General features: G+C 39.6%; 1 protein-coding gene across 1 annotated transcript in view; it reads right to left on the bottom strand.

The window, feature by feature from the left end:
- Nucleotides 1-19,890, bottom strand: part of HS6ST3 (heparan sulfate 6-O-sulfotransferase 3) — a 326,930-nt gene extending 307,040 nt beyond the window's left edge. The window contains exon 1 of the mRNA XM_067289693.1: nt 19,334-19,890. Coding sequence (XP_067145794.1) covers nt 19,334-19,890 — 557 coding nt within the window. The remainder of the gene's footprint in view (nt 1-19,333) is intronic.
- Between the last annotated feature and the right edge of the window lie 414 nt (nt 19,891-20,304).

Here is a 20,304-nt window from a genome sequence, read left to right as displayed (position 1 = left end):
GTGCATGACTACACATTTGCCTACAATGAATGCCAACTGTCATTTTAGCACCTACTCATCCAATATTGTAAAGTCCTCCTGCAATTCTACATAGTCAGTGTTTTCTTCACAACCCAGAGTATCATCAGCAAGCTTCATCTCAGTAGTCATCTTCTTTCCAGATGATATCCCTTTATCTTGATTAGTCAGCATTTTAGAAGATAAAAAATTAACATATTAAAAATAAAACAGAGGAGGAATACTTCTCCATCTGTGACATGACTTTTCCGCTTACCTGATGGTAACTTAGCTTCCTACAGAGCCTTTGATGAAGAGCCTTGCTGAATGTCCTTTGGAAATCCAAGCAGACTACAGTCCACTGGATTTCCTGTAAACATGTTTTTTGACTCCTTTCAAGAATCCTACAAGATAATACAGGCATGATTTCCCTTTACAAAAGCAACAGGGACTGCCCACTGTGTCATAGTAGGTAACTATCTACTGATTCTATTCTCTATACGAGTTTCTCCTAGTTTTAGCATTGCAGATGTTAAGCTTACTGGTAAGTATTCCCCTAGAGCTCTTTTTATAAAATACTTTCAGATTTTCCAGATACCAAGTTTTAAGCAGGAGGTCACAGCCGCATTTAGTAGTTTGGTTGTTTAATCCTTGAGCTCTTTTAAACACCATCTGGTTTTGACAACTGGTACCTTTAAATACCATCTGGTTCATGCCATTTGTTTTGACAAACTTGTTCCATAACTGCTTGTACCAACACTTCAATCTGAAGAGAGATCCTTTGACACATCCTCCATAACGAAAGGTTCCAGATCAGAACTTCTTCAAGCTCAAAATGAATACAGATGCAAAAGATAACACAATAGTTTCTTTTTCTGATACAACCTTATTTCCAATCAGTGTATAGAAGGAAAGATCCTCTGTTAGCCCTACATGTTCTCTAGCTGGCTTCCTGTTCCCAGAGTGTTTCAAAAAGATTTATTAGTTTCACGTCTTTTACAAGTTGTTCCTCAAACAATTTTTTGGTTCGCTTTATTATATTTTTTCTTTATTCTGCCAGAATTTATGATCCTTTCTACTTTGCTCTCGCAGACTAAATTTGACCTTTAAAAAAAAAGATGAACTGCTACATCTAATTACCTCTCTTACCCTGCTGTTTAGCTATGCCATGCCAGCTTCTTTTTGGACTTAAAGTCTTTGATAGGTGTATGCATTTGCTCCAAGACTCCCATATGGCATCTTTAAGTAGTTCCCCTGCCACTTGCAAGGATTTTAGTTTTACAGATTCTCTTTAATAAGCTTCTTCATTTTTATGTAGCTTCCTTTAAAAAACAAAACCCGAAAAGCAGGGGATTTTCAGAGAGAGGAGGTTGATCCTGCAAGAGATTTAAATAAATTATCGACACTCTCGCAGAACAACTGTTTGACAGTAACACTTTGAACCAGATCCTGCATGTTGTTCAGAACCATGTAAAAAACCTGCTTCTCCTCTTACAGGTTTCCTGACTAACTGCTCCATGAAATAGTCATTATGTCTAGCAATTTAGTCTTCACGTCAATTGTCTTCATTGCTGCTGCCACTGTCACTATCATGCAGTCAACAGGCTGACCAGGGAGCAATACAATTAAGAGGCCAGAAGAGAATAAAAGAAGGGGCTCCAAAGAGGGATAGAAGGGGAGTAGTGGACCACATAGTAAAGTCAGCTTCTGTACATTTATACATCACATTACTCTTGAAGCTCTAGGTCCTGGAATTAGACATTTATCTTCTTACATGAGTTGCTCTTTCTCTTACTTTCTTAACCTCATAATTGCAGAGAAAAACTTTAGAATTCAGACATTAGGTGTGAATTCAAGAAGCAGTAGGCAAACAGATCTCTATTAAAAGAAAGAAGTGTCATGTAACTGCTTAAGTAGCTCTCAAAAATTTTAGAAAAACTCAAATTTGACTACTGAGATTGAACAAGCCACTGCACAGCCAAAATATCTGCTGATAATTCACTTGATACAGCTATATACACTCCTCTGTTTTGATGTAAACAGATGTTCTCTTTGGATTCCTTGCCTGTTACCTCTGTAATAACATCAGTTTTCCCTCTGTATACCCCAGGGCTATCTCCTACCCTACTTGTACCTAAGTTCTTCTCTTCACTTTAAGTATTTCCAGTCCCTTTAAACAACTATCTTTCTCCTAAGGTCCAGAAGCATTAGCAACCAACCTTCCTTCCTTCCTTCCTTCCTTCCTTCTTTCCTTCCTTCCCTGTGTGGTAGGAGGACAAATCCAGAACCTACTCACTTTCCTTCACTTGCTGGAAAGGACTCCTCTCCTTCCCGTCCCAGGATAAAACCTGGGGCTTAGCCTACAGAGTCGAGCTTCAGCACTGCTGACCAACCAGTGGTAGAGCAACAAAATTGCCAACTCTGTCATCAATGATCTCAAACAGTGATCTCACGGTGATCTCACCATCTTCTCCAAGACACCATAAAAGCTAAAGACTGAGGCACCTGATATAGAGACAACTTGCAATTGTTTAATATCTTCTCCTAAGAGAAACTAAACACAAATCTAAGGGAAACAGTTATAAGCAGGAGCTTAAGGGAGCAGATAGAAACATAACAGAGTTGCAGAGAAAGACATCCTTTCTGTCTCCTCTGAATGTTTCAGGTAGGGGAAAGACAGCAGCTATTTTTCCTTATCAGCTTTTGTGTACTGGTGGGAACACAGGGAACAATAAACCAAGGAATCTAAGACATATTAAAGTAGTAAATTCAGTTAGTCCTTGCACATTCCTGACCAAACAGCTAAAAATCCAGGAGCCCCTTTGAACCTCAGCAAGGCAGACAAGCTCAACAGAGCTGAACAATTCAAGCCTGCAGTTTGCTAAGCATGCAGAGTATCTGAGTTGGCAGCATAGCAGAGATGGGCACTACTCCAACCAGCTCATTCCATATGCAAAGCAAACAGGTGCAATACATAGAGGAAAGAAAAGAAAAACAAAAGAGGTGGCAAGAGAGAAAGGACAGCAACATGGGAGAATGGGCGACGTCAGGCTGACAAAGAAGGTAGATCAAAAGTGTAGGACATAATCTGGATGATGCAGGAAATAGGAGGCATCTTTGCAGAAATAACAGAAGACAGATGATTGTGGAAGAGAAACTTTCCTTTTTCCATATGTCCTTTTGAGCTCTTCAGTTAACTATGCATATGTAATAAAGTGAAATTCCTCTAGTCAAATCGAACCAAATTTAGTTCCTAAAATGATATATAACTTGTAATTTTGTTTAAAATATCAATGCAGCTATGATGATACAATTGCTATAAACACTTCCATAATTACCTTCATTTTTAGGTATTTTTAAATATTTTTATTGGAAACACCTCATAATGAACTAAAATACAAGTAACAGAGCATGAAACAAGAATGGTAAACATCCACCATTCCCACTGCTCTTCTAATCAAAGCTGCAGTTCTGTGTGGCTGCACTTAAGCTTCTCAGTCAATCTGTGAGATGCAGTCCATCAGTTTTACTATTACTCTGTACCAAGGGCCAGCAGTCATTTAGGTGCCTGTTAGTGACCCTGATCACAATGGGATTTTTTGCCATATTGACCAATACCTGACAACTTAATCAAAAGGGAGAAGATACATACATTAATGAGAAATAATATGCAGATGTCAGAGGCAGTTTTGCAAAATCCAAAGCAGTGTACATTTATGTGCTCACTGGCCTGTCAGCTCTCAACAATGGAAGCAGGCAGCAAGGGAAATGAATGAACGCTTTTCTGAAGAAGGTACTGTGTTACAGAGGACCTGAACTTTAAAGAAAAGCTGTTTATAGTTAATCCTTTTATTTAGGCAACTAAATTCTCTATTTGGAGGAAACTATTTCAACTGGCATTTTCAGGTTTTAAAACCTTGTCAAAAATGGCACCACCACTTCAACACAGTGGAGCTGTAACACAATCTTTAACAGGAACTGTAAGCCTTTATTTCACAAAAACATTTTTCTAGTAGCAAAACAACAACAAAAAAACCCAAACTAATTATTTGATATTTCTTCCTTAGAGCCTAATAAGTAGACAGACTAAAAAGGGTTTTAAAGATCACCTCTTTTGAATTTTTTTCTATTTAGCGTTTTTAAGTATTTACAGTCCACTTAAAAGAAATGGAAAGATATAAACATCAGTTCTTTGCCCATGTATTTATTCCTCCTTTGTGGATTCTGCATTATACATATGTAGTCACGGTTTTGTATGGCAACTGGTATACAGAAGTTTTGAGCCAAATTTTACATGAAAGAACCAACCTATTTAGGCAGTTAATGACTCAATTTTGAAATAGAAAATAGAATTTGAAAAAGAAAGACAGAACAGTTATGTTTTTTCTTTTTAAACTCCGGAAAGTTATTTCATGTTAATATATGATAATTAACATTTTATATTGTCATTTAACTGCAAACAGTTTAAGAAAGAAAATTATCACTGAACAGAGAAGTAAACGAATTCTGAAGATCACTGTCTGCAATATGAATATGGAAAATTATGGAAGTGTTAGATTTCTAAATAAAAATAACTTAGGTAGAAATGCTTGACCCAACACAACCTGGAACTGTGCAAACATAATTACAAAACATATTAGGAATCAAAGTCTTAACAAAACCAAGGCAAATATGTGATCACATTTTAATTACTGAGTTGCTGTTAAACATCTATTTTATCTACTGAGCACAGCTTAAGAGAAAAATGGACCCTCTCTGGCATCAGAGAAGGATACCATTTCAGTCTAAAAGGAAGTGTAGAGGAACATATTTATAATATCTCCTTGAGACCAGCTTAACATTGAATGCTCTCAGCAAATCAGAACACCTTTCAAAAAGTTATTGCTGATAATCAGTGGTTTCTTTAGACAAATTAGAGTTATAACCACACTGAAAAAAATGATGCATCTATCCTTGCTTTATTTAATAATTATAGCTTCTGATCTTGTTAACAGTTCTTAAACGTTCTTGTAAAGGATTTTCAGGAACAGGGAATAATTAAAATAGCTACTTCAGCATGTCTTAGGAACATCTCCTTAAGAATTCTTCTTCCCCATTAGCTCTAAAGGAAAAGCAAATCTCATACTCTTCTTCAAGAAGGAGGTTCCAGGGAACTACAGACTGGTCCATCTCGTCTCAGCAGGTGATGGAGCAAATTGCCCTGGAAGCCATTTCCAGCCACGCGAAGAAGCAGAAGGGGACTTGGAACAGCCAGAGCAAAGCTACCAGGGGCAAACAGTGCCTGACCAGCCCAATTGCCTTCCATGATGAGAGAACTGGCTGTGCGGAAAAGGGGAGAGCAGCGGATGTTGTTTACATTGACCTTAGCAGGGACTTTGATGCTCTCTCCCACAGTGTCCTTCAAGCCACCCTGGTGAGACGGGACGATATGGTGAGCTGGACTGTTGCGCTCAGAGTGGGGGTGACCAGTGGTACAAAGTTCAACTGGTGGCTGATTACTTGCAGTGTCTCTCAGGGACCGATACTGAGGCCAATGCTGTTTAAGGTCCGTGTGAACGACCTGGCTGATGGGACAGAGTGTGGTCTCAGCAAGTTCATGGATGACACCAAGTTGGGGAGAGGGGTCAATACTCTGGAGAGCAGGGCTGCTACTCAGAGTGACCTCAAGAGGCAGGAGAACTGGGCCGACAGGAACCTCATGAGGATCAACCAAGACAAGTAAGTGTCAAGCCTTGCACCTGGAGCAGAGTAACCCTATGCAACAAGACAGGCTGGGCACTGACTGGCTAGGAAGCAGCTCTGCAGGAAAGGCCCTGGTGGACAGTAAGTTGAACAAGAGTCAGCAGCGTGCCCTTGCAGGAAAGCAGGCCAACCACATGCTGGGCTATGTTAGCAGGAGCTAGCCAGCAGGCCGAGGGAAGTGATTTTTTTCTTTCTTCCTTTTGTATCTGGCACTGGTGAGACAGCACCTGGAGTGCTGTGTCCAGTTTTGGGGTCCCTAGTACAAGACAGACCTTGACATACTGGGGCGAGTCCAGCAGAGGGCCGCCAAGGTGATCGGGGACCAGGGCACGTGACACGCGAGGAGAGGCTGGGAGAGCTGTGTCTGTTTGGCCTGGGGACGAGAAGGCTTCCGGAGAGATTTTACTGCTGTGTTCGTGGGAGAGGATAGAGAAGATGGGGCAGACTCTTCTTGGATGCACACATTGATAGGACAGGAGAAAACAGGCACAGGTTGGAAAGTGGAGCTAGGTGAAAGGAGAATTTTTTTTTTCTAATTTATTTTTATTTATTATCATGGAGGTTGTCAGACACTGGAAGAGGTTGCCCAGAGAGGCTGTAGAGTCTCCATCCTTGAAGATATCCAGAAGTCTTCTGGACAAGTTCTAGAGCAGCCTAGTAAGACCCATACTGAGCAGGGGTTTGGACTACACAGCTGCCAGAAATCCCTTCCTACCTACATGATTCTATGATAAATGCAAAAGAATATTAACAGAGAGCAAAATAAAATAGTTCATAAAGCTGCTCTTCTCACCTTAACATTAAGTCAACAACAGAAGAGATTCGGCATCATTTTGACAGACTTTTCTGTCATAAAAACATAGGGTTTTAGCAGTTAGAGAAGTTTCTCATGTCTTGTATTTGAAGTTTCTTGGAAAACAATGGTCTTACTCCCATCACTAAGAGTTGAGACCTAATTAAAGGATGAAAATATTACATGAAAACTATGCAATTGGGGGTTTGCAATGCAGCAACAGAAGATGGTTAATTTAACATTTGTGTCTCTTACTAAAACACCAGTCTGACTTTATGGCTTGAGAAACATCTGGAGGAAAAAGATATATGTATGACTGGTCTTCAAACCAGCTAACACTTGAATTTCCTCATTATGTCTGTACCTTTCTCTTCCAGCAAGTATACAAAGAACATAAGGAAAGCTTTAAATTCTAAATGAGATTTTATTTGAAATACAGACTTTCAAATTGTGTAACATTTATCCTTCCTTCACCTCTCAAGACTGTAGCTTAATTTCTGCTCCCTGCTCTCTTTTTTGCTCTCTTGCAGATTTTGCTCTCACTTCGGGCTTATGGCTGACTCCTACTTTCTCTCCTTTCCTCTCACCTTACCTCTTGCTCTGAAGAGTCCCCCAGCCAAACATGATCAGTTACTATTCCACCCACCCCCAAATTTTCACCTTTAGCCCATGTGCAAAGACACATGGAAATGAAGACAAGAATTGCAAGTAACTACTTTTGAGTATGAAAATTCAGCAACGCTGAGATACAAACTTACTTGCTACTTTATAAATTACTTTTGAAGTGGCTATTGTTTAATATGCTACTTTGTTAAAGAGGAAAAAAAAATAAGCTTTTCCCTACATTGCAACCATTAAAATTTCATGTAACATACATTTAAAAGGATAATGTGTCCAACTCCAACATATGGATAACAAAGTCTGTGAGAGTCTGCAAGCTTTTCCCATGCACATTGTTAGATTTAAAAGGTGATAATCTGGGAGAAACTAGTTTTTGCAAAACTAAGTAGCTAGAAGTAATTCACATCAGTTTATATTTTATATTGACAATAAATAATGAATTATAAAAATAACAATAATTCCCCAAATATACAGTATATATCTATCCATACTTCTTTTCCCGAGCTTTACTGATATATTCTTGAACTAACAGAAAGATGCAATTTAAAAAAAATAGTTTAAATCGTTTGTCTTGGATGCTATATTTACTACAAGTTATTTTTGCAACTACCTCCAATTAAAAGGGTTTTTTCCCTTAATGAAGAGTAATATGCAACTTAAATAGCAGTAAGCATTTTGTGTTATTCATTCATATTAACCAACAATATTCATGCAACTGTTAGGACAGTTGGAAAGATAAAGTAACTTGTAGGACATTTACACAGTTGACACTTGATTATGTTGAGATTGCCTACTTCCCAATTTAGACAGTTTTTAAGATGCATTAGTTTCAGAAATCATTCAGTAGACTACCCAAACAACTGAACTACCAGCCCCTAGTAGGTATGTGGTACTTATGTAAATCTATGTTGATCTGTATTTGTTCAGTTTTATGAGTGATCAGCTCTGTCATAAACTGTGTATCTTTTGACAGTGGATTTCTATACTAGGGTTCCTACCCTAAATTAATTATGAACTTACAGAAGCATAACAATAATGAAATCTTTCAAGTTCTAAACATTGTTCTACATAAGTATTTCACAGAACATTCGCATTGCATTTTTCTTAGTTATCCATATTCCATGTTTAAAGTCTCCGGGAAAGTTCTTTCCAATTCTCTAAAGTTTGGAATCTTTCATACAGGTTTTCTCGAATTCCTCTTGCTTACCAGTTTATGTCTGTGGGCCAATTAACTTCTTTAATATCAGTTATGCTACTACAGAAGATTGACAGTGAACAGAATGAAGTATTTTTTCAGTTACCACAGTCACACAGGTGACCTCTTGTCAAACACTTGACTACGCTGCCCAGGACTTTGGAAATCCTAGTCCCACACCTAAATGACAAACTTGTCATTCATGCCTTGCTGAGCTGCTAGTAGTTTAGCTACATTTCATTCAGCTGATGTTTCAACTTCTTTATTAACTTTATATATTTTTACATCTTCTGCACTGCTTTTTACTACTCTTGCTTATATTATACAGGTTTTCTACCTTTTCTTTCATATGTTTGAAAAGTTTGTTAACTAAATATGTCTCCTTCTTGCTCTGACCTCAGTTTCAAGTTTACTTGTTTGCAGAAAGTAACTAGTCTCAGACCGGTCAGCTACTCCACACAGTGCAACATCCTGAAGAGGTTTTTATTCCTTCCTGTACAAAACAGCACCAGGAACCATATAAACAATCTTCCCAGGAATTTCAAATTACTCCACAGAACTGTGGGAGAATACTGTCAAGTCAATTATGAATATTATGTTTTTTTCCCTATTAATCCGTCATTATTTTGACTTTGAAAATTGAAGTTGTGTTGGTTCATTGCTTTCCCCATTCCAGCATTACTGTAAATACAACACTGAAAGCTTCCCATTACTAGGTCAACATCTTTGCCATCTCCATTAGTTTGTAAACATTCACAGAGCAACTCTTCAACCTGCATTAACATACTTTCACCACTGACACATAACAGCACCTATACATTTCCAATATGTCTGAAGTCTGCTTTAGAGCAACCAACTTCTAACCGATTACTAGTTTTTAAAGAAAAGAATGGTTTTAGGACATTAAGTTTAAGTCAGTAATTAAAAACAATTCCCCTCCCCCTTTTATGACTTTAAGCTGTGGGCCAAAAAAAAAAGGGGGGGGGAGGGGCTCTTTGTAGAAATATATACATAAGACCACCTAACAGTAAGTTCAAATCATATCTCCTAGTAGTAAAATTGGAACTGTATTAACTTTTATAACAATATTAGACTTCCAGATGCTGCAGGAGTCCTAAAAGTAGTAGTATTCCTATTGCATTTTAAAAACTTGTTCACATCTCTAAAATGATGTGTTTTATCATTTGTCAAAACAAGAGAGAGGAGAGAAAAAGCCCTTAAAAACCATGTTCTCTACCTGGTAGATTTTTTCCTGAAAAGCTGAATAAAGATTATGTTTACTTACCGACTTCTCTGTTCCTTGCATTTACCAGATTAAAACTGTGACTATCTAACAAGTACAGAATGATCACTTGCTTTCCATTCTAATCCTTTATGTTCTGTTGAAATATGACCTTGCATTTCACAGAAACTCAGATAACACTTTCACTACAGATCTACATATTGAAACAGCACGGGAGTCACAGGACACTGCTAAATGAAAGAACAGATTAAAAAACAGATATAAGAAGCCAGCTTCTTACAGAGCAACTTCAGTAGTTTTGAGTTTGTAGCATTCAAGTATTATGCCATGTTAAGTTATAACACATTAGGTTGCTTACCCATGGCTCCCTCCATCCTTTATTTCTCAGCCCAGGCGAGAGAGAGAGATTTTTTTTTTTTTAAACAGTAAACTAGGACTTACATGATATCTCAGCGCATTAATTCTCTGCATTTACAGAGGAAAACCATCTTAAGCAGAAAACTCACTAGCTTGTTCCTCCCCCTTCCCAACCCTCAGCAATAAATTGATTTTGGACACCACCAGAATGATAAGCAAGAAAAATGACAGTTTCTAACTACTGTTCCAGTAAATTGCCCTGAAAAGCAAGGTTGAGAGAGATTCCCCCAATTTAACCCCCACAATTGAGCTTCTGAACAAGAATCAGTGAATGCTGATTGAAGAATCTGTTTTGAGACAGTGTGTAAGGTTCCTTAAAACATTGTGTTCTTGCACAATAGCTAAATACTGCTAGAAATTTAGAAATTCTACTTTATAAGAGAACTGAAGCCCTCAGAATTTGAAGATAAAAAGCTATATCCTTATAAGAACCCACTTTATACTTTTTAGTCAATACATGGTGATATATCTTCTATCAATACGTCTTCTCAAGCACTGATCATGTAACAGACCACAAGTGTTTTGGTAGCTACTGACATTGCCATTCTAAAATTTGATCTGCAAGAAGATCCATACCATCTTGAACAAAACCCTGAAGTAGTTTTGTTGTTCGTGTTTTTCAAATCAGTAGCTGTTTCAAGGCTGAATCATTTTATCCTATCCAAATCAGACTATTTAATCAGCCTCCTCAGGTTTGAAAACCTTGTTCAGCAATAACAAAACTTTAGAAGGACTTTCAGTTACCTTCTATGAAACTCAGAACATTAAGACAACCAATTTAATTTAGTGCTTAATCAATCAAGAAATTCTAAGTTTTAGTTGTAAATACTTCCAGAGAACAGGCAACAAACTGGATGCGATAAAATGCATTAAAGGACACAGATTCCCTTGTTTTCATCACATCTCATTCTGCCAAAGAGCAAAGTCTCATTAAAAAATACTAGCTCAACTCATTGCCATGGCTGCACCAAACTCCAAAAGGAAATGCTTTATTTTCATTGACTTAAAAGGTGACATGAAAACTGCCAGCACACCTGAAGGGGGCAACCATTCAGTTCAACCAATTCTTTACACTTTCCATTGAGCTTCCTGGTGACCAGTAGAGCAGAGATTTTTTGTTGCCCTCCCAAAAGCATCAGAGTAAGCTTACAGTTTTCTCCCAATTTTTGCCACTGGTTAACATCTACAGATCTGATCTCTATCAGTGTAAGGGGACACACATCAACTTTTCCCATTCTGCCTCAAACAAACACTTATCACAAAACTATAAATTGGTTTTGATCAATATCTTACTCTAGAGGAATGGAAATGACTTTCTAAATTAGGTAGCCAGATAATACACACCAGAAAGCATCTTGGTCACAGAGGGCAGTTAAAACAGCTACTATGTCTCATAATACTGTATGGTGCTATGGGAGGCTACTGACACTTCTATTCTTTTTTTTCTCCAGAGATTCTCTGCCTGGCATGGACAAGTGAGTACCTCCTTCATTTCAAGAAAAAAAAAAAAAAGAGCTAATTATAGAGTTTATTTCCCATGAATGAAATATCAGAAGCCAAAAACTCATCCCAACATGATAAAATAAATTAAAAAGAGGCAGCAAGATCTGAATGGAAGGAGCAAGAAAATTCACTTCGATAGATCATTAGAAGTTCTCTTCCAGACCACTGGAAGAACTGCTGCCCAAGTGACTGTTTTCATAATGAAGTCTCAAAACTTACTAACAAAATCTCAAAGTTACCTGCAAAGTACAGTGATCGGTAAGGACAACCAGTTTCTGATCAATTTAGTTGCTGACCAATGTCTTTATCAACACTTGCAATTAGCAGAAAGCATTATTTCTGTCACTTTTCTAGTCCCCAGCAAGGCAAACTGGTTCATTTTGTGGAAGTTTACTGCAGCAGTTTCAAAAGTCTAAAGACAAGTTTTATTTTTGGGGCAAAGGTTTTCCAGAGCTGTGACAACCCTGATACTAGAAAGCTTTGTCCCCATCAAACACCAGTCCACAACTCCTGAGGCTGGAAGCGGGAAAAACACAAACACAGAAAAACCTCGCAGGAGGCAAGTTCAATGCAAAAATGTTAGGGAGAGTTGGTAGTTATTCAAACAATAAAAAGGTGCAAGTATAACCAACACCACTGGAAAGAAAGGATGAGTGATCTAAGAAACCAAGCTTGACCATATGATGCCTTTAAACACAAGACAGAATCAGAAACAAAACCAGAACTGCAAACAAAGTATAACAGGGCTGTACATTCACATAGGAATAAGAGCTAGAAAGAAAAAAGACAGTATTGAAACAACTACAGAATAAAATATAATATTCTAGGAATTCTACATAATATTCTACATCTACAAAATATTCTACAGCTAAATCAAAGTGTCCATCTGTTACTTCTTTTATGTAAGATGGAAGCATTCAGTGTTTTGTTAGCTTAATTCCCCCTTAAAAATTCCCACAACTGAAAACAGAGGGAAGAAGACCTCAAAATAGAAGAGCTTAGCAAGCATATAAATTAAATGTTTAGAAATAAACTGAGCTTGGGAGAGGGAAGGACTTCATATCCTGGAAAACTTAATGGAATGGGCTGAACCAATCACAGAACTACGGTAGCCATTAAAAGCTTACAAAAGACATGACAGGAATCAGAAGACTGAGAAAGGGCAAACATAGTGTCTCCCTTTATAAGGGAAACAGGAAATTACAGGATGCTGAGCTTAACTCCAGCTGCTTTAAGTTCTAAACAAGTACCTGTAAACACACAGATGAAAAGATTAGCAGACAGCATTACTTTCGCAATCAAGTTGTATCAAATGAATCTAATTTCCTCCTAAAATATAGTATGGGCTTCAAAAAGGAAGAGTAAGAAGGAAATGCCTTAGTTTAAAAAAAAAAATTTTTAAGTATGACATTAGACAACATTTCCAGTTAGTGTCACAATCTAGAAAACCATGGTCTAGAAAAAACTATGTGGTGGGGGCAAAACTGCCTGGAAGTCTATTCTGAGTTATATCAAACAAAAGAGGTATTACAATAGGATTTAGTTCTATTTGGTGTTTGCATCAACAACATGGATGCTGAATATAGAATACATTTATTAAATATGCCAGTGATGTAAAGCTAGGAAGGACAAAATTAAAATTTACATCAACTTTACAAATTAAATAAACTGATAGAAGAGGAATAAAATCCAATGGGGACACATACAAAGCTCTATACTTAAGCAGGAATAATTAGTCATATAAACAGACAATAGGAAACATAAGTAGTAGTTTTTGAGAAAATTAATTGGGTGTAAATCCCACACTGTAGCAGCCTAACATTGACTGCTGTTCAAAACCAGTAAATGTAACTGAAGCATACAACCTGGAGCACAACTTCCAAAATAAGTGAAGAAATGCTTTCTGCTCCACTTTATATTACACATCTGGATGAAATACTGTATCCCCCTTGAAGCACCATGTTTCAAGAAAGCAACTGATGTTAATCCAAAGAGCAGGAGGAACAGGCGACTGCAAAGAGAAAGGGATCCATTTGCTCTCCATGTTCCTGGAAAGAGAGGAGAAGATGCAATGGGCTTAAAATTGAAGTAAAAAAAAAGATTCATGTGAAGCGCTGGAAAAAAAAATTTCCAATATGAAACACTAGAAGAGATTATCAAAAACACTTCTGGAGTCTCCAATGCTGGAGGCAATTAGAAGCCAACAAAAAAACCAAAAGCCATCAGTAGCAGGATCTCACAAAATTGTTTAATCTTCATTGTTCCTTTAATGTACAGGGGAAAAAAAAGAATAGAGCTCATTCATTTCAGTACAAAATGCCATGCTGCAATAGAGAATGTGTGTTTTATTCAGTTTACTCATTCATGGTTTTTTCTCTTCTCCACACCACCTTCAGCATACATAGTCTTATTTTTCAATTAGCACTCTTTTTACATTTTTATGATAATCTAGTTACTATGGCTGCAAAAAAGAGTCCATCTTACATTCTCCTATTGTTAGGGTTTTAAAAACCCCTCAATAGACAAGTATAGGACCACATCAAGGGAAAAAAGGAACCTACTAATTTCTATCCAACTCTTCCAATTCCATGACTCAGAGGTTTACTGCTGAATTCACACTTCCACAGAACAATGGAGCGTTCAGCAAATTAAACAGATGTGAAGAAATGGAAAGTATAGTGGAAGTGAATTAATGAAAATCAACAGGTTTAGAATACTAAACTGCACTGATAATAAAGCTCATGTGGTTTACAGAATTATACTGACTTTATTGTTTGATATAAGAAAATTAGAGAACACTTTCAAAGGAAAAACTTCAATGTAGTGTTCTTTCAAGTGCGCAGTTTAAGAGAATACCTTCCTAGTTTAAGCAAACTGCTAATACATGACAATGAATAATTATTAATGATATTACAAACATACCAGCAAAGGAGAGAATTTGCCTTGATTTGGACTTTAAAGATCCCCTCTCCATCCCTCATACATAAAGCACAGTTGCCAAGCAAGCACTGTCTCACACACAGTGTTTTACGTGGTAACTTAAGAGGCAGACAACCAGTTTGGACTGCATACCTGCAACATTAGAAGTGGGATTCTTCTCATCTAGTTTTAGACGTTAAGTCCAAACTAACTACTCCAGGCTCCCTTTGCAATCAGCGAAAGGAAGAACTGCCCCTCCAGAAAACAATTCATCAGGTCTCAGGCATGTATCTTAGGTCCCTCCAGAGGACTGGCTGTATCATTCTATTTCTCTCCGCTGTCTACAGAGGCAGCCTAAGGTCACTAGCTCACACTTGGGACTGCTTCTTTCCTGGCATCTCAAGTTAGATATCTAATTACATTTCTTCTTTCTTTCTTTGAGCAACAATGGCCAAAGGTCTGTAATATCAGGTTCCTCAGGATCTCCAAAGGAAAGCAAAGTTCCAGAGGTGGAATTAAACACAAGCATCATCAACTTTGATGACTTCCAGAGAGGGCAGAGCGAATACGTTAAGGAACTAGAAGAAGGTTCCTTACAAAAACAAAGAAGGAGAAAGAACTCTGGCCTAATCAGTATCAGGCACTTTCTATTTTAATAGTCATTTCTGTAAGATACAGAAAATAACCCAAACTGTAGATACAAGGTAAAGCAGTAAATAACCTGCTAAATTTATGGGACTATGCTATTGATAAGAACTTCTGTGCGAACCTAACTGCATCTTCAGGAAAAAGGTTACACTGCTTTAGTTACATTATTTTGAACATTGAGCTGAAAACTGTGCTAATAAGATTTTATTTTAAAACTGTGTCAACTACACACCCTTCTAAATACCCCCACTATCCAGATAGCAACTTTTATAAAAGTGAAAGCTATACATTAATATTAGAAACTAACAGCCTGGTTCTGTAAACCATTAGGCAGATATTTCAGTGGAACATCTCACATTCTGAAACTTAAAACCTATGCAAGTGTTCAAAGAAATAAAGACTAAAAGTTTGTTTTTGTTAAAAATGTAACGTCATTCAGCAGAACTTTGATTCTCAGTACTAAAAGAGTTATACCTTCAAAGATTTTTAGAACTTTTCAATAGCACCCAATACACACAATAAACTACTTTTCATAATGAAGTACCTAAGTTGGGATGAGGGGACAGGACACTTCATACCAGTGTCTCAGAGGTAAAGGTCCAGTGGCATCAAAATCATAGCTGCTGTTGGAGAGTGACAGAGTTCAAACAGCTGAGGCACAGCAGCAACTTTTGCCCTGCGTTCTTTCTTTGGGATCTGAAATGTCAGAACTCAATTATCAAGAATATTGAAGAGTCCTTATCCCTTCCTTTTTCTGATGAGAATTCACATGTTAAACATCTTTAAACATATTGCCTGTGAGAGCGAATTGCTTCATGCACATTCTGAAACCTGTAGAACCACTGACCACTCCTTCCTTTCCCTACCACCTATCCCCTCTCCCCCATGGATACTAGTTAGTTTCTTCACCAACTCTTCTGAAGATATACATTGAAAGGTAGGACTTAATCTAACAGACTCATAATAAAATAGCAACTCAGATACTTCAGAGAGCCACTTGTTTAATCTTTACTCATGTTAGACTAATTACTATAAGCACTGTAAGAAGCAAGTTTTTAGAATGCAGAGATTTACACTCTAAACCCCTATTCTCTCTACATAATTAAAGATAGGCTATATACCTAGAGACCTGATAGAAAAGACTATGTTAAAACCCTGCTAATAGGAAAAAAAAGAAATACACTTAAAAATCATCTTCACTGCATCAAATATATGGCATAAAAGATCAAACACCTTGGTACCAAATTCATAATATGGTCTGCCATGCTCTCCTCCCAGCCACAAAATAATCATCATCATCATCATCATCTACTGTTAGAAATTTAACTGAGGACTAGTTTTCTAACTCCAGAGCTGGAGGATAGTAGAAAAAAAGTTAAGCCATTCAGGGAAGTCTAATGTCTCAAATATATATAGAAGCTTTACTGGGTGACTAAAAAATTCAGAAAGCTCTACTTCAGGCTCTACATTAGTTCCTTGCCTATTTTAGGCATATAGCCTCCTCATTCTCAATTTTCAATTCAGACATTAAAAAGACCTAGATGCATATCTCAAACAGTATAGTCCTCCAGCAAAGTGTTTTAGGCTTGATTCCAACTTTACCAGGAGCAGAGACATTCACAACAGGGACAATCAGCACTTCAGGGTATCTGGTAGTTCATTTTATAAGTAGCTCCTTGAAAAATTGAAGTCAAACTTCAAATGATCATAAAGAGAAAATAAATTAAGGCAAAAAGAAAAAGGTGCCTGTCCACCATAGGATATAATAGAACAAGAAGGAACAAGTATTAGAATGTTACAACAAATAATTATTCAGGGCACTTTCCTCATTTGTGTAATGATGAATCAAGAAAGACCAAGTACAATGCCACACTAACAAAATCATTCCTTAATTAAACAAAAAACTTTTTAAAAAATCTGTTCAACTATAAATGGTGAAATATCTCTACTTATTTGTCTTTTTCTTCAATCAAACTGATTAGTAACAATCCACTGAATAACCCCATGACCCGCTTTGTAATTCCACTCTAAGCTTTAAATTGACTTAATATAATCATGTTTTCTATTTAAAAGTATTGAAGAAATTACTCCAATTTTACCTCCAATTTGCAGTCTTAGCAATTCGTTTTAACATTTGGTTATTTACTTACTAATACTCTATACGACAGAGAAGAAGAGGATTCTAGTCATGGTATATGTATCCTCAGTCATTCCTATGAGTATTATTTCTCATCCTCCCTCCTTGGTCTACATTACAGGTTACTGAATATTCTTTAAAGCTGTAGAGTTACCGCCAAGTTATTTTTGTTTTTGAAGACCTTCACAGCATTTCCCTTCTACTAGCACACAGAAACATACATTATACCTCAGCTTAACATTTTTCACATGATTTTCAGTATTCTGCAAGTCCAGTCCAAGTCCACAACCATCAATACTCATAACATGCCTCCCATACCACACAACTAGTTAAATTCAACACAATACCAGTCAGGATAATTTGTGTGTGATGTTTACATTACAAATAATGTTCAGATTGCTAGACAACTCTGTTTTCTTGATGAATAGACCCAGTGAAAATGAGTCCATATATGTCATGGACTATACGTTTTTAGAAGAAAAGATCTGAAAGGTAATGTGTGAGTGGTCCTATTGAAAAATTAGTCTGTGGATTTGTAAAATGAAGATGGCTAGTAAGATGAAAGAACATAACTTATCTGGGAAACTACATAACTTAAAAGAAAAAAGAAAAGCAAAGTTTTCCTAAATAATTTACATATACTTGTCATAATCATTACAGTATAAGAGTTTAAGAATAATTCACCCCTTAACTTGTTACTACGCATGTTGAACATCTATTGTACAAACACAGAAAGGAAATCTGGATTAATGGTAAATCAGAGCAAAGCCCGAAACTTACTGAATCACCTAAAGGTGATTTCTTGCATCATGTATCAAGAGAAATTACCTCTTTGACAATCTTTCCCTTTTAGAACAGAAAAGGCCTTTTGCAAGACCAAGCATAATAGAAGGTAACACAAGAAGACAGGCAGCATTCAAAATCCAGACGTTTAAGGCCATTGTCATCAGATAATCCAAAGAACATCAACATTGCATTTTTTGTTAAAACTGTCTTCACTGCTTTAAGCCCAGCACCCACCCTCTTCTCACTTTTAGTTAGCATGTATAGCAAGTGCTAATGCACACAATACAAAGCACAGAACTGTTCCATATGCTGACTGGAACCAGAAGGAAAAAAGAGAGTTTAAGGGCTCCTGGATACTTCAAACTACACAAACTGTACTATTCAGCAGCAGCAATGCTGTGTTAGCTTCTGCAGAGGCACTCTTGGATGCAGAAGAGTTTTTTAAGTTTCAGAAGTACAGATACTAGAAACTTTTGGATAAAAACAGTCGACCTTTGTACAGATTAACACATGAAAGGAAATAAAGGCAACTGCACATGCGCTACATGGAACTGACAAAATCTTGAGAATAAATGAACGCATTACAAGTAACAAGAAGGAAAATAGGCAAAATTGTAATCTACTCTGAAAAGTAAGCCTTTTGTCTATCTGCTTTTAATGACGATGGCAGAAAATAATTCTTGCCAAGTTGCCAGACCATGGCACTAATTTATAGGGAATCTACCCTCTGTCTAAGGAGAACTTAAATTAAATTTGAGAGGGTGGAAGTTAAATCCAGCATCAGAGACCTTAGAGCACATCTAGCTCTGCAAGCCCACAATGACCAAGATCCACCGTCACGCTGCACTACACAAAACCCAGCGAACACCGCTTACAGCTACCTACAAACCCATATGGCTAAACTTGGCATAACGGTCCCGGAAACAGTGCTTCAAAAGTATGAACGCGAAACTATTTAACAGCTATCACACCTGTCGGCTTTCTTTCATACAAGCTTAGCATCAGTACGCCTCGCAACTTGGGGAGAGCCCGAACTCCGACACCACGATTACTTCACCCCTGCACGTTAAGACTTCACTACCTTCTTCTCGAAACAGGCGGAGATCTGAATAAAACGACACCAACTCGTTCAACGGTCACCTCGAAGCCAGTAAACGGCTCGTTACTTCCCAGCCTGGCGCAGTCCTCACAGCGGGTCGCCACAGCTCACCCCGCCGGGGGCTTCCCCCGGCCTCCCGCGCGCGCGCGCGCCCCTCCCCTCCCCCGGCACGTTCCGTTTAACGGACGCAACGGCCGTTCCTCTCAAGCGGGGCGGCAACAGCCGGCACTGACCTGAGGGTGCGGTTGCCGGGGCAGCCGCGCCGCTCCATGGCGGCGGGCACGCAGCTGGTGAGCTCGGTCCAGTCGGCGTGCAGCCCGCAGCTCCAGCCGGTGGAGAAGCGGGAGAAGAGCCAGGTGTCCTTGTCGCCGCCCGGGCGGTGGCAGGCGCACTTCTTCTGCCCGGCGCGGCAGTAGCAGGGCTGCTCCAGGCGGATGTTGCGCACCAGGTGCCGCCCGAAGGTAGTGCCGCCGGTCTTCTGGATGTGCAGGAAGACGATCACGTCGCGGCCCCGCATGTCGAACCGCACCCGCCGGCACAGCTCCCCCCGCGCGAACAGGAACTTGGGCACCAGCCGCGGCAGCGCCGCCGCCTCCTCCGCGGCGCCCTCCGCCGCCGCCCGCTCCCGCTCCGCCGGGTCCCCCCCGCGGCGGGCGGCGGCGGCCGAGGCCGGCGGGCGCCGGGGGCAGGCGGCGCCGAGGCAGGCGGGCGACACGTACTGATAGACGATGAGCAAGAAGAGCAGCGTCAGCAGCGGCGGCAGCAGCCACCTGTTGAACCGTTCGTCCATGGCGATGCGCGGGGCCCCGCGGCGCGGACTCAGGCGGCGGGTGGGCGTCCGTCGCGGGCGCTGCTGGGCGCGGGCAGGACGGCCGCCCTCATCGGCTGCCGCAGGTGGGCAGTGCCCGGCTCCCTCCCCGTCGCGGTCAGCGGCATGGTCCTCGTGGGCGGCCACGGCGCCCTCGGGTCGCTCAGCTCAGCGCGCCGCGCTCCGGCCCGCCCGACGCGGCCATCCTCGCACCCCGGCCGGCAGCGGCAGGCGCCGGGCTCGCCCGCTCTCCGCCGCTGAGGCGGACCCCGCACGCCGAGCGGCAGACGGCGGGGCAGGGCAGCGCGCCGTGCCGGCCCCCGTAGCGGCGGCACCTCGCGCTGTCCCCGTGGCAGCGGGCGGTGGCACGCGCTGCCGGGCGGCAGCGGCGCGAGC

The sequence above is a fragment of the Apteryx mantelli genome, chromosome 1, assembly GCF_036417845.1.
Source record: "Apteryx mantelli isolate bAptMan1 chromosome 1, bAptMan1.hap1, whole genome shotgun sequence".
NCBI lineage: Eukaryota > Metazoa > Chordata > Aves > Apterygiformes > Apterygidae > Apteryx > Apteryx mantelli.
Note: the sequence above shows the minus strand (reverse complement) of the source record. Positions and strands in the feature narration are given on the sequence as shown.